The sequence below is a fragment of the Gigantopelta aegis genome, chromosome 4, assembly GCF_016097555.1.
Source record: "Gigantopelta aegis isolate Gae_Host chromosome 4, Gae_host_genome, whole genome shotgun sequence".
NCBI classification, from domain to species: domain Eukaryota; kingdom Metazoa; phylum Mollusca; class Gastropoda; order Neomphalida; family Peltospiridae; genus Gigantopelta; species Gigantopelta aegis.
The window spans coordinates 103,166,901-103,181,829 of record NC_054702.1 but is presented as its reverse complement, the minus strand read 5'-3'; the positions used below and the strand labels follow the sequence as shown (position 1 = coordinate 103,181,829).

Here is a 14,929-nt window from a genome sequence, read left to right as displayed (position 1 = left end):
GGGTTCACATTCCAGCATCGGGTCACCCAGTGTTGACAACTCCGAGTGCTCTACCACCGAGCTACATCGACGTTCTGTTTGCATTTTATACTGGTAACATAAATTAGTTTAAATCACACAGACCTTCACTCGAGTCACATTCATGGGTTCGGTGTGTGCACTATGACATGGTTAACATCAATACCAAATATAAATGCCAGCCATTAAATAATTCAGAGTAAACTTTAACCAATTCTAAATAAGCTAAAGCAGAAGTGGAAATGTGGTTATATATGAACCGTAACCAAATGTTAACATTGGTCACGCAGAAATTATCATTCTGTTGACTTGCAATATGCATTGCACAGGAGCCAAAAAATAATGTCCACAAATACCAAACGGAATTTTTTTATTAACATCTTTGGTTTATGCTCAAACATGCTTGATTTATGTTCTTGACTAGAAAATAATCTAAACCTCTGGTGCATAGATATCACATAACAATATGCCATTTACAAATGTTTGCAGTTCACAGCTTATACCAGGACTGTACCTAGCTTAAAAAAGTTTGTTTTGTTCGACACCACTAAAACATCAATTATTTATTAGATATTGGATGTCACACATTTGGTAATTTTAATATGTTGTCTTCAGAGGAATGCCTGCTACATTTTTTTATATTATTTGTAAAATACTAGTAGGATTTTCTCCAGGTAATCAAGATCACTTCTAAATTAAAATGACACCTTTTTTTGGGGTGGGGGTGGGGGGGGGGGGGTGGGGAAAGAACTACCCCTACTTATTCCCATCTAGGTACAGTCCTGCACACAAACTAAATGAAAAAAACTGCAAAAATAAAACAAAATATATTATAAAGTAGAACAGACATACTAAGTACACGTCTTATTTTGGTCAACTTTTACACCAATGCAAATGCTAACAATGGTGGCAAATGACTACTAAATCGTAACAATACTGAAAAGTTGACAAATATTCATATCACAACGTGATATAAACATTTGTAAGAGTAAAACAAATAACCATAAAAAAGCTACACCACTGAATTACTAGTACAATGACGAGAAATCTACACAATTTCTTCATTACTGCTAATGTAAACAAATTACATGAAATTCAGACCACTGAAATTCAATTAGCAGTACTTCATGATACATTATTATAATAAGGATTTATTCTGACCATCTTTTGGCTACTTCTAAATACAATATTAAAAAATAAAACCTAAGAATATAGTGGTATTCTTTGAAGAAAATAATGATTATAAATGTACAGGACTTCTAGATTATGGTAGCCCCACTCCCATGGCTAGTGATAATCAATGTTGGGCTAGTAAATAACTACTATTGCCATGCCCAATGGCTAGTGAAAAACACAATTGTCAAATGTTGCAGTTAAGTCTATTTTGTAAACATGAATATCTTGACCCCACCCCAACCTCCAATATTAGTGTTTTTAAGCTCTTTAGGTGACATATCTGATTATTACTATTATTTAGTAAAAGTGTATTAATTTAAGTAAAATAGGGCTAGTGAATATTTAATTGGGGCTAGTAAATGTTTTTAATCACTAATCCCATGGCTAGTGGATTTTAAACAATTCTAGAAGCCCTGATGTAAAATCATTTCATGGTTAACTAGTGCTTTCCCTAATGTAGGAAGGCAGAACACTGCCCCGATTCGTCCGTAACCTGGCTAGAGCTCCTTCTTGGTTACTCCATGTCACTATTTCCTACAAGGCCCATTGCTTATAAACTTTAGAGACTAGACTCGAATCGCATGCATACAATCTGAATAGTCAAGTTTTATATGCCATAGGCCTGATGCTTAAAGATGAAGTTGGTTCTGTCCCTCTTAACTAAAACTCAAGTACTGATAAGTACTACCAGTGGCATAGCATGGGTTGCCAGCGCCCAGGGCAAGGAAAGTATTGTGCCCCCTAACCAGTGGACCGTTAGCACTACCACCAGTCCAGAGTCCCTTCCACCAGTCCAGAATTTTGCGCCCCAGGGCAACCACCCAGGTGGCACCGCCCACGCTATGCCACTGAATAATACTGAAAACTGGCAATGGTACATTGCAAACCCCGACCCCCCAAAAAACCAGCCCCACAAACATTTGGCAGGATATACAGTAGCAGTTAACCATCTATGTCTGATTTGAATTAATTAACACTAAATTAAGTGACTGACATATTATATATACACTGTATTTTTACTTTGAAACACAATACCAAGAAAACATTATATAAATGTAATATTTAATATTTATTGCAGTACTTTTCATAAGATTATGTAATACTTATTACAGTATTTTTTTAACAAGATTATGTTAAATTTTATTTCTTACATGATTACCAAATAAAAACTTGACAAAGAATCATATCCTTATATTGAAAAACCCTGCTCCTCAAACCTGCCAAGTCATGTACCTTGCATTCAAATTCCAATATCCTACCCTCTTTGTCAATCTGGGGAGAACACTAGTTAAACATAATATTGGGGAGAACTCTAATTATACACAATATTCCAAAATCAGAAAACTAATCAACTGTAAGAAATGGTTAACCTCTTGGTATAATAAAAATAATGAATGATTGAATTAATTAATTAATTTACTGTTTAGTTGTACTCCAGCAAGAAAAACCCTCACTGCTGAGTCTCAGTCAATGCTACCTGCTCTTATAACCAAAACCAACACCAGCTATTGGATGGCAAGTACAATTTTTTTTACTAAGATTTCTTTAAAAATAAAATGAAAACGGCAGAAATGATAAACCACGTGTTGAAAATATCCTAAATTACAAGTCGGGGATGTAATGATTTTTCTAGGCTGGGACACTCTTCATTTTGTCTAACTGGATGTGATGATAACATTAGGTTCTTATAGACTGAACTTTTCAATCAAGAAATGAAGATATCCCCCTCCCCATTATTGCTATGAATACTTAAAAAATATACCATAATTTAATTCACAATGGCATTTACAAGAACCATTGTGAGATATTAAAAATACCTGTTTCAATTTGCGATTCAATAGGGGTCATGACCTTCCAGTTTGCATACAAGTCACACAAACTGACATTTTAATCACAGGAAATTAAGCAATTTGATTGTAAAACACAGACTTGTTTTAAACCACACCAGACGTAATTTGTTGAAGATTATTTGTATTATATTTTAATAACTGATTTAAACATTTTCTAAGATCATCACTGCAAATGAAAACTTTCAGCATAGGACCACTGTACAATGTAGTTCACCTAACATGAATGAATGAATGACATGTCATTTACATTCCAAATACCAAACATTTTGCTTTATTCATAAGTACACAAATATGCTGTTATGAAAACATATATTGTAGATATTTGCAGGTATTATTGAAAGAAAAAGTAGTAATACTGAAAAAGTAATAATAAAAGCACAATATTGTCATAAAAAACCAAAAATGGACATAATGACAGGATAATAATAAACTAATATCTAGTCATTTGTACCAAGAACAAGCAAAAATGGTGACATGTTAACAAGATCTCGTATCATATTAATTTAACTCTCCCACTGGTGGCAATACGCATCATACTGATCCACTACAAAATATCACACTAGTAATGGACAGTCGGAGATATTGAATTAAAAATAATACTGCAAGTGAAAATATCCATATAATATAAAAAACATTGCAAGTCTGAACACATCTTTCAAGACAAAACTGACAGCATTCTGACTTTGGATTGTTACAAAATTGTTGGTATGTAACATGGCTTGTGAATATTTTTTCATAGCTAATCTCATTCACACCAAAATCTGTACTAACATGAAGAAACATACAGTGAAAATATCAAATAATGGTGCACTCACATAACATTTTTGCCACAAGGTAAACACAGATGACTTTGGATTGTTACAAAATTGTTGGTATGTAATATAGCTTGTGAATATTTTTTTCATAGCTAATCTCATTCACACCAAAATCTGTACTAACATGAAGAAACATACAGTGAAAATATCAAATAATGGTGCACTCACATAACATTTTTGCCACGAGGTAAACACAGATAACATTGGATTGTTACAAAATTGTTGTATGTAATATAGCTTGTGAATATTTTTTCATAGCTAATCTCATTCACACCAAAATCTGTACTAACATGAAGAAACATATAGTGAAAATTTTAAATACTCGCATAACATTTGTGCCATGAGGCAAACACAGAAAGATGAATTAATGCTGAACAATGTCCTTATACATGTCAACTGTCCATGTGAATAATAATGAAATTAATACAAAGCACTACTTGGTTTACACATCAAATAAAAACAACAGAACTTTTAAAAAAAACCCCCACATCTCAGGACCTTTTTTAAAGTATGGACATTTTGTGTCTGACATCTACATCTAGTTATTTCCAACACCCGAGTGAAGAAACCTGCTGCCCCTATAAAGGCTAATCTTAATGAATACGCAGCAACGGATCTTTTATAAGCACTTTCCATTAGCAGGCTATAAGCTGTCACTTGCCAAGTTGCCCAATGCAAATTAAAGTTGAATTTGGGGAATATATTTTATTACTAATTCACCACAGTTAATTCGAAAACATTTTTACCACCTTTTTTGTTTGTTTGGCTGAATAAAAGTTGTATTTGGTGATAGCTTTTATTTTATGGGCTTCAACCTAAACCTGCCTTTGGCTGGGGAGTACATACTGCAGACTACACCAGTCATGGGACACTGTGATGACAAAATACTCAAGTCCATTGAGAGGGTTCGATCCTGCAATACATCACACCCCAACTGAGTGCTCTACTACAGCAATTTGTTGTAAGTATCATAACACAAAATACTGACAATTACAACAATCTCAGTACAGTAAACTCAAAACATTACCTTATATCATATCAAAGAACAAATGGCTGTTGGTTTTCATTCACATACAAGACAAACTGATTGGTAAATCATAGTAAAATAAACGCAAGGTTTCTTAATGGAATGGAAAAGAAACGATGAACTGTTGTTGATTGTTATTTCAAATTTCAGCTTTCAGACATACGCAAGATTAAGGTATTGTCAACAAATTATATGCAACACATTTCTTTTTTTCCAAATCAAACACAAGACAAGGAATGAACTGCTGTATTGGCAAAATTCAGCATCATTTCATGCAAGTCATAATGGTATATCATGACCAAATGTATCCACAAGATGAAGTATCCACAAGATGAAGTATGAAGTCCTGTCAGTTATATTATCTTAGCAGACACACGCTAATTATCAGATCAATTTCACGACAAAGTAAACTTCTGTCTTTTTATACATCATTTATGAGGATCCACGATCTTCGCTGTTGACAATTTCAGTCTGAAAGAAAAAGACAAAATACTTGACTTATAGTGATATGTGGAAATTAATATTTGTTTAAAAAACCTCAGCATATTTTAAACTATGACAATATAACGTGTTACATTTTTGTTTTAAGACAGGTGATAGATTGACGTTGCACATACTAATTCTATCCATAGATAGATAAATAGGACAGTACATACCATGGCCTTCTATGTACCAGTTGTAATGTACTAATCATGACACCCTCCCCACGAACCCATGACTTCATAATGAGTAACTGATTTTAAGTATGTGAAAAAGTAAAAATACTTTTCAAATATTACCTGCCCATGGGCATGATGTACCACAATCATGAAAATACAGTGGCACCAATATTTTTAATGAAATAAAAGAGCAATTCAAAAGCAATACAGAACATTATAAGGAACATCTGTTTATGAACAGGTCACACACGCACGCACACACACACACACACACACACATGCATGCACACACACTCTTACAACCTTTCTTATTTCCTGCAGTAATGACTGGACTTTTTTATTCAGCTCCATCTTTCTCTTCAGTTTTAATGGAATGTTTTTCTGCAAGGAAAACAATTCCAAATGAAATAAATATTATCCTTTAATATTTTAAAGGAGATAAATATGCATGTGTAGGAAAAGAAATAAGTTATAGTCTGCAAGCATATCATGCTTGCATTGCATGTGTGATATGAAATTACAGATTTATAACACAATTTTTATTTATTACATAACTTTAATAATTTTAATCTTCATTTTAAAAACATGCCACAAATAAATTGAGCAATCAGTGTAAACTGTGTAATGGACATATGGTCATTTTGATAAATCATGTCATTACAGTGAAAACATTTTTTTTTTTACCGAGGAAGCAACACCTTTTGACTGTTAGAAAAACCCCCACCCTACTCAAATTAAGTTAGAAATATGCACATGAAAGAATTAAAATACCAAAATGAAAGTGGTTTATGAAGACTTAATAGTTTTGAACAAAGAGTGTGGAAAGTAAGAAGGAAGGAAAATTTAATGTTTTATTTAATGATGCAGTCAACACATTTTATTTGGAAAGTAAGAGTCAAATGGCAAAAAACCCCGCAAATACTGTATTAGATGAATTAAAGTAGGTTGTGAAACCTTATGTAATTTTTGGACGAAGAATGTGGAAAATAACAGACAAACAGCAAAAACCCAGCAAACACTGTACAGATGAATACAAATCTGTAATTCTGGATAAAGCCAGAAAACCTTTCTCTCTAAATATATACATACAAAATACCTTATGTTTTGAACTCTGCCACAATTTAGTTGATTTGATCTTGTGAGGACTAGCACTCAGTTTTGGATTGTGTTGTCTGTCACCCATACCACTGTAATCAGACACTTCCTCCTGGTTGCCACACACTGTATCACCAGCACCTCTCACATCGGCTACATCTGTGGGATTCTGCTCGTTTGTCTGCCCTTTAGATTTCATCTGCTCCGTCTGATGAAGGGAATACGCAAACACTGGTGGACAGGCTGAGCTACCCGACCAAGACTTTTGAAAAACATCACCGATACCAGATGCACATTCTGTCACTGGATTCACTTGTCCTGAATGTACAGGAGTCTGCATCAAAAGCGGTAACAACAAAGGGTTAATCAGAGATGGATCCAGACCATCAAAATGTTTTTGCTCCTGTCCACTAGGGATATTTAGAGGTGTAATGACACTGCTATTTTGTACACATGTGCCCGACATGTCACTAAATACAGTACTGTTATTTTCAAAAGATGGCACAGTCATGGTATTGGAAGCACCAGGAACAGCAGATTTGGGTTTAACCAACTGACTCAAGTAATGGAGGTAGGATGGGATTAATTGTGGAGGAAGACCAATAGGGATTGTGCAGACATGGGGAATACTGCCAGTAGTTGTGCAGATTTGGGGAATGTTGCCAGTAGTTGTGCAGACTTGGGGAATATTGCCAGTAGTTGTGCCAACTTGTGGAATGTTGCCAGTAGTTGTGCCAACTTGTGGAATGTTGCCAGTAGTTGTGCAGACTTGGGGAATGTTGCCAGTAGTTGTGCAGACTTGGGGAATGTTGCCAGTAGTTGTGCAGACTTGGGGAATATTGCCAGTAGATGTACAAACTTGGGGAATATTGCCAGTAGATGTACAAACTTGCGGAATATTGCCAGTAGTTGTACACACTTTTGAAATACTGCCAACAGTTGTGCAAACTTGGGAAATCCTATCACTAGCTGTGTAAATGTGTGGATTACTGTCAGTGGTTGTACACACTTGAGGAATATCTCCAGTAGCGGGAATACTGTCAACAGCTGTATTTCCTGCATTGTTGACATTTGGTTGCTGTAAAGATTTCTTACTTAAAGGAACAATCTTACATGTAGATAGTGGATTGCTGTCACCATGCTTTATGGTTGTTTGACCATCATTTTCTTGCTTCAGTGGTCTGTTATCTACATTGTGGACCAGAGGAACACTACCAACATTTCCAGGAAACATTTTCTGCACTGCAGTAGAAGCTTCATCAATTGCTGAATGAGGATGTGGACTTCTGGGTATGGCACGAGGAACACCTGCAGTCCATCGCCCACTACCTTCAGGTCTTGTTAGCTTCCTATTGGGATCTGTACAGTTCATCTGCAGATCCAAGAAATGTACCTCGGACAAACAGTCATCCCAGTTTTCTTCAGTGATGTTTTTATTTTTTGTCATATTTTTATGTGAAATATGTGACTGTGACGTTATCATCTTATTGCTATTCCCCGACTCTCTGTCCAAATGCGTGTTTTTGGAACGAAAATGGTTGGACTGTCTGTCTTCAGAAACTGTGAACGAAAATGCTTTTTGGCTTGGTAATCCTCGTTTGTCTTTGGGCGCATTTTCCTTTCCTTCTAGTTTCCACTCCGTTGGTAGCACATTCTCCAAATCAGTTGAAGTTTGAACTGTTTGTATTCCCACATCAACACGTGGATTAGAAGACTGGGTGACCGTATTGTGTGGTAGATGACCCGTAGTAGCAGCATGTGCTGAAGATACAGGAAAAGATGGACCTTCCAGCTTCCAAGCTATTTCCTCATCCCACTGAGTTGAACAAGGTATAGAGGTTCTTTTGTTCAACACATTATCAGTCATAGAAGAACTCTGCCGAACTTCGGTTTCAGACTCCTCATCAGTGACGTGGGTGTTTTTATTACATCTTTCTCTAAATGTAAGAATTTTGGTTGATGAGGACAATTTAGGCCTTGCACCTCCAAATGAAGACACAGCCTTTTTCTTCACCCAGTTCGATGTGTAAGTATCATCACACAGAAAGGAATTATCACTGAAATGGGAAGAAAAACTAACTGTTGAATAGTATACACAACCTGTATATAATAAATTGCACTAATTAAAATTCCGAAAATTATCTTTGTTTTGAATGTTTCACGTTTTAAAAACAAATATATAAACATCTGAATGAAATGCAGAATTATTTACCACTCCAAAGCTATTGGTAGACAATTCCACAAGTTTTATCTTTTGGCATATATGTTCCAGGGTTTCAGCTGAAGCCCATGAAATATTAGCAATTTGGCAAATTTGCTAAGAAAATCTGAAAAAATGGCAGTACACCTGTAACAGACAGATGATTTCTGAATGAGCTTTTTAGCAAATTATTAATGAAATATTCACTAAATTCAATTTTAATTTGCATTTGGTTAGCGACAGCTTAAACCCTAATGTTTAGCTTTATTCTAACAAACTGCATCAACAAAATGAAAAGTACAATATTAAAAACATATTCATAAATGAGTACAAACCAGTATTGCAGCAAGCTAATGGATACAAACAACTCAATATTTCAGAATTATTTTTTTTTCTCAAACTGCTGCTGAGGTAAAAACCAAACTATATTTTAACAATTTGTATATATTTAAAAAAAATTACAGGTCTGAAAAAGATTATTTTCTAATAAATATTTGTAATATTTACCATGATTTGTACTGCTTCATGTTCTCAGAATAAGCTTCCATAACCTGCTTATCAATTTCTTCATCTTCAATGGATTCCCACCATCTGACAAATTAACATAAACATCTTTCTTGATATATTACTATTTTGAATTCTTGTAAAAACAATTGAAGGTAGTGTTGGAAACAAAATTAAAATAATTTTCATCAATAACTTCTTTTAGATTAAATTGACAAATAAATAACTTGTAAATGTATATTTAATTACACTCAACCTATTAGTATGGCAATTATTAATATCCTATAATGATATCACTTTAATTCAAAATGGAAAGAATGAGAAAACGGCAAACATAGGAATTTACTTTTGATTTCAGGAATGAAAGGGACATTTAAAAAAATATAACTACAAACTTTCTGCTGTAATGTGATTCGCTCACTTCTGAATTAATATCCTTCGATAAAATGCTTAAAATTATGTCATAAACAATGGGACTTCATTACGTAAAACAAATCATAGAAAGAAGAAAAAACCCACACAAAACCCCCCCAAAATCCACCCACCTGATTTATGTGTATTTTGTACTAAATGTGTAATTACAAGATTGTTTGTCACAAATTTGATATAAAATTGCTTCATTATTCTACTTTATTTTACAGAATTTATACAATCAATAAATACATAATAAAAAATGGCAAAACGTTTGCATAAAATTACAATAATTTCTTATTTAAAAAGTAAATATACCTTCGGGTCACTGCTTCTTTCTCTGCGGTCTGACGACTCAATTCCAAAGCTTTTTGTATCATGGCTACTTCTTCATCTTGAGACCGAGGAACCAGCTGTCTGACCGACGCTCTCTGCACCCACGGGTTGTTCGCTCCATCACCGACTCCAGGCCCACCGGAACACACACCTGAATAGTGAACAAAGGAACATTGGTTTATTGATACCTCAGCACATTTTAAACTAGGGATATTTGGTGTCTAATATAAGGCTATGTCAACACTTGTTTGACAGAGAGGAAAATTGATGTCACCACACAGACTACACCTAGAAAGCAGCCAGACATCTTTTATATACATTTTCAAATTAACCGAACAGTGAACATACTATGGTCTTCAATGTACCAGTCAAGGGTTATACAATTTTTAAAAAGCAAAATATGCTAAAGGCATCCACCAGTTCAGAATAACGTTACCTAGAACAGTATCTATATTGACATTTACAAATTAATATCTGATAATTATTTACATGTGACAGTTTTCATAATTTTAATTAATGATAATTAAATTACAATTTAATGCTTAAATACACTCCCACCAGTGTGATGGAGCAAATCCTTAAATTTGGTCAAAAATTAGCCAGCCTGAAACCTTTTCACAGGTTTTTTTTACTCATTCTACCCACAATATCCTTTTCGCAACTCTTTATAGCTGTTTGGCAGTAATGCTAATATGAATAGATGTTATCCAGATTCGAGCATTTTCGTTTAAAGGAGCACGCACACCAATGCACTCCTAAGCCAAATGATGCAACTGGCTGATAAACCGAACTAGTTCTCATTGAGAAAACAGTCAATTTAAGGGTACGAAGACTGATCGGAAATTTTCTAAACAGAAAGAGGTTCTCTTCTTACCTCGTTTAATTGGGTTTTCAAATTTTGGCATCAGTTTTGAATGTTTTTGGTGTTCACTTTTGTTCCTCATCCTTTTAATAAATTCTCCTTGAATCTGCATATTTTCTCTGAAACAACAAATATAGTTACCAAATTTACAAATGAAAGTAAAACTAACTCTCCATTCCAACAATCCAGTTTGGGAAATAAGTCTTCATTAAAAATATTAATATACTGGTAACAAAAAGAAATGCATTTCCAAATTTGTCTTTGATGATCACAAATAGAATGGACTTTGGAGTAGAATTACCTAGTTTGTAAAGTTATACAAAATTTACTACCAATAATAATTGTAAACTCACGCAGGGCTCGAACTTAACGACAGCACCGAGAGCAATTGCTGTCATTGAAATATAATTTGTCATGAGTCGGAAGCATCACCGACAGCAAAATATTTATATAAGGTGTACATTATCCACCAGTATTTAAATTTTTTTACATCTGAAATACATGCAACAAAATAACATTTCAATCATTTATTTCTTCCCAAAATCACTTTTTTCAAAATTGCCATAGGCAGGATCAAAATTGCTGTCGTTGAGCCCTTTCACCCATGGCAATTAAAAAAAAAAGAAGCTGTCTATGACAAACTGAAGTTCGAGCCCTGCTCATATGGTATGCTGTCACTTGGAATTGAGCATACAAGAAGCAAAATTTGACTGTATTCTGCCTTAAAGACATCTAACCAAAAATATTTGTGGTTGACATATATTGATTTTTTATATCCATCACATTTTAATTGTTTTAAAAAATAATAACACATATACAGGCCTCTGGATTTCACAGGAAAATATCGGTAAGGGAACACAATTTTCAACATTTTCACAAGCAATGCTGTATATTCCTTTTTGCAACACTCTTCCCCTCCGAAATTGTGTGCACCAAAATAATTTATTTTTATAAGTTACTTTTATCAACATTAAAAAAAAAATTGTATCAACAAACCTAAGCTGGCATTAACCCTCCAGCATATGGTTTGCAAACTTGTGAAAATGTTGATAATTTTTTAACAACTCTAAAACATTCTATTAAAAAAGATTTGTCAGTAGGTACTTTTCCTCTTGTTCTATAGCGAGGGCTTCTGCCTGGTTTCTCATCAATTCCATTTCTCTCTGTTTCCTCAGATATTCTTCTCTTGCTTTCTCGTACATCAAATAATCAACCTCCTAAAATGGAAGACACATCTGTAACTATAATTGTTATAATTAAAATATATAACACTGATGTAATAATACGCAGAGAGAAATATTCGTGCAAGCAAGTTTTTACATCTATGTGGAAAAGTATGCACCTATTTCTCTAACAACTAACCATTAAGTTTAACTTACTGCCATGCACAAAGTTCAGATAGCTGAGGTGGTTACCAAGGAAAGCATGCTTATACCTTAATTGGATATAAGCATGAAAATCAATTTAAATTGCCCAAGATACCAATAAAATGGAACGAACGTCCTACAAAACAGTCTGTAAAATACTGTTACAGTATTAAATATGTGAAATTACTGCTACAATGACTATTTTTTAAAAACCCAGATATATATAGCATTGGGGTATTTTATTTAAACTAAAGTTCTTTTTAAAGACACTAGAGCACATTGATTTATTAATTCTGACATATAGTCTTAGAGAGGAAACCCACTACATGCTTCCATTAGTAGCAAGGGATCTTTTATATGCACCATCCCACAGATAGGATAGCACATACCACAGCCTTTGATATACCAGTCATGGTGGACTGGCTGGATGACAAATAGCCCAATGGGTCCAATGACAGGGATCGATCCCAGACCAACCATTTATCAAGCAAGTGCTTAACCACTGGGCTACATCCCGTCCCCATTTACACTAATGCATACATACCACATACATTTTTATAAACATCTTGATAAAGTTCTTTTCTAAAAATAAATCTAGATTCAGATGATTCTTGCATACTACTTTCAGGAGAATCCACACTGATTCTTATGAAAACAGAATATTCAGCCACAATAATTTTAGCAAATTATCTGCTTATAATTTACATAGTAATACATTAAAAATTAAATTGAATAAATTTTTTAGTCACACTAGAAATGTTCAATAAAATGAAAAATTGTACACGGTGAAGCTAATATTAACCTTAATATTATTGTGAAACAGACATTATGATAACTACTATAATAACCTCGGAGGTAAATTTAAGTAAATCCGATACCAGCATTAAATTATATATGATTCTAGCAGATTTAAACATCGTTATGACAGCTTAATAACAAGGCTATCTTACTTTTAAAGCAAATTAAATGGAAAAAAAAATGGAAATCAGTTATTTGTTGTTTGAATTTTACCAACTAATAATTCATCTAAAGCATGGACAAAACACAACTGCATCACTAAAAGAACTAATAAAATTTTCAAGTATGAAAATATTAATAAGAAAAGATGACGATATATTTATTCTAGGATTCAAGGACACACCCAGGGGCATGCATGCTGATTAGTACTAGTGGGCTGCTACGAGCGGAAACCCACAACCACACATAAATTACTCTTTTATAATATTATCACCAAGAGGACATTTACGCACTCCCACAGACAGGATAGCATTGCCATGACATGTGGTATACAGTTATGGCACACTAGTTAGCAAGCTAAGTTAATCACTACAGGGAACACAATCAAATACTCATAGCAAGTTAAGCAGAGCTACGAAATTATTAAGTACTAGCAACTGGAATTACAAGCAGGCAATATGATGGAAATAACAAGCATTCTGAGAAAACTGCTAAAGCAATACATGTCCCAGGGTCCAACAAATTTTAGCATCTCCTAAGTTCAAGGGACATAACTCTGTGATAAATCGGTAAATTGCCAGGAAAGTCAAACTTAATTTGTAACAGAACATGATAAATATATACACAAAATTTTAGCTCAATATCTTGAGGTATTGGGGAAAACAATTCAATTTTTTCTCTCCCGTATTTCCTAAGTTCAAGGACCATAACTCTGTTAACAATTGGTAAATCATCATGAAAGTCAAACTTGATCTGTAATAGTACATGATAAAGCTATATAGAAAATTTCAGCTCATCTTAAGCCATTGGAAACAAAACTTCCACAAAACTATACAGACAGAAAGACAGACAGGATGGAGATGAAAACTATACAGACAGACAAACAGAAGGACGGAGATGAAACCTGTAGTCCCCTCCGTTTTGACAGGTAGGGGACTAACTAGCTGGCAATATGACTGAAATTACCAGCAAGTGATATGATGGAAATTACTAGAGGGCAATATAACTGAAATTACTAGCAGACAAAATGATAGAAATTACTAGTAAGTGATATGATGGAAATTACTAGAGGGCAATATGACTGAAATTACTAGCAGGCAAAATGATAGAAATTACTAGTAAGTGATATGATGGAAATTACTAGAGGGCAATATGACTGAAATTACCAGCAAGTGATATGATGGAAATTACTAGAGGGCAATATGACTGAAATTACTAGCAGGCAAAATGATAGAAATTACTAGTAAGTGATATGAATCTGTGGACTTCAGGTTAGGCCGACCTACAACATAATCTATGAACTCTCTCTGAAATTTGTTACGTTTTTGTTCAAGCTGATGTGAAAATAGAAGTAAATTACTTTTAGCAGGTAGTATAATGTACATTACTAGCAGGTGATATGATGTACATTACTAGCAGGTGATATGATGTACATTACTAGCAGGTGGTATGATGGAAATTACTAGCAGGTGATATGATGTAAATTACTAGCAGGTGATATGATGTAAATTACTAGCAGGTGATATGATGTACATTACTAGCAGGTGATATGATGTAAATTACTAGCAGGTGATATGATGTAAATTACTAGCAGGTGATATGATGTACATTACTAGCAGGTGGTATGATGGAAATTACTAGCAGGTGATATG

The 14,929-nt window shown here is 34.1% G+C and overlaps 1 protein-coding gene across 1 annotated transcript in view; it reads right to left on the bottom strand.

The window, feature by feature from the left end:
- Positions 1-2,621: 2,621 nt before the first annotated feature.
- LOC121371631 overlaps positions 2,622-14,929 on the bottom strand; it is a 39,011-nt gene continuing 26,703 nt past the window's right edge. The window contains exons 12-18 of the mRNA XM_041497661.1: positions 12,058-12,170; positions 10,966-11,072; positions 10,074-10,242; positions 9,348-9,431; positions 6,642-8,697; positions 5,849-5,926; positions 2,622-5,357 (exon numbers count right to left, since the gene is read on the bottom strand). Of these exons, the coding sequence (XP_041353595.1) occupies positions 5,319-5,357; positions 5,849-5,926; positions 6,642-8,697; positions 9,348-9,431; positions 10,074-10,242; positions 10,966-11,072; positions 12,058-12,170 (2,646 nt within the window). The 3' untranslated portion in view covers positions 2,622-5,318. The remainder of the gene's footprint in view (positions 5,358-5,848; positions 5,927-6,641; positions 8,698-9,347; positions 9,432-10,073; positions 10,243-10,965; positions 11,073-12,057; positions 12,171-14,929) is intronic.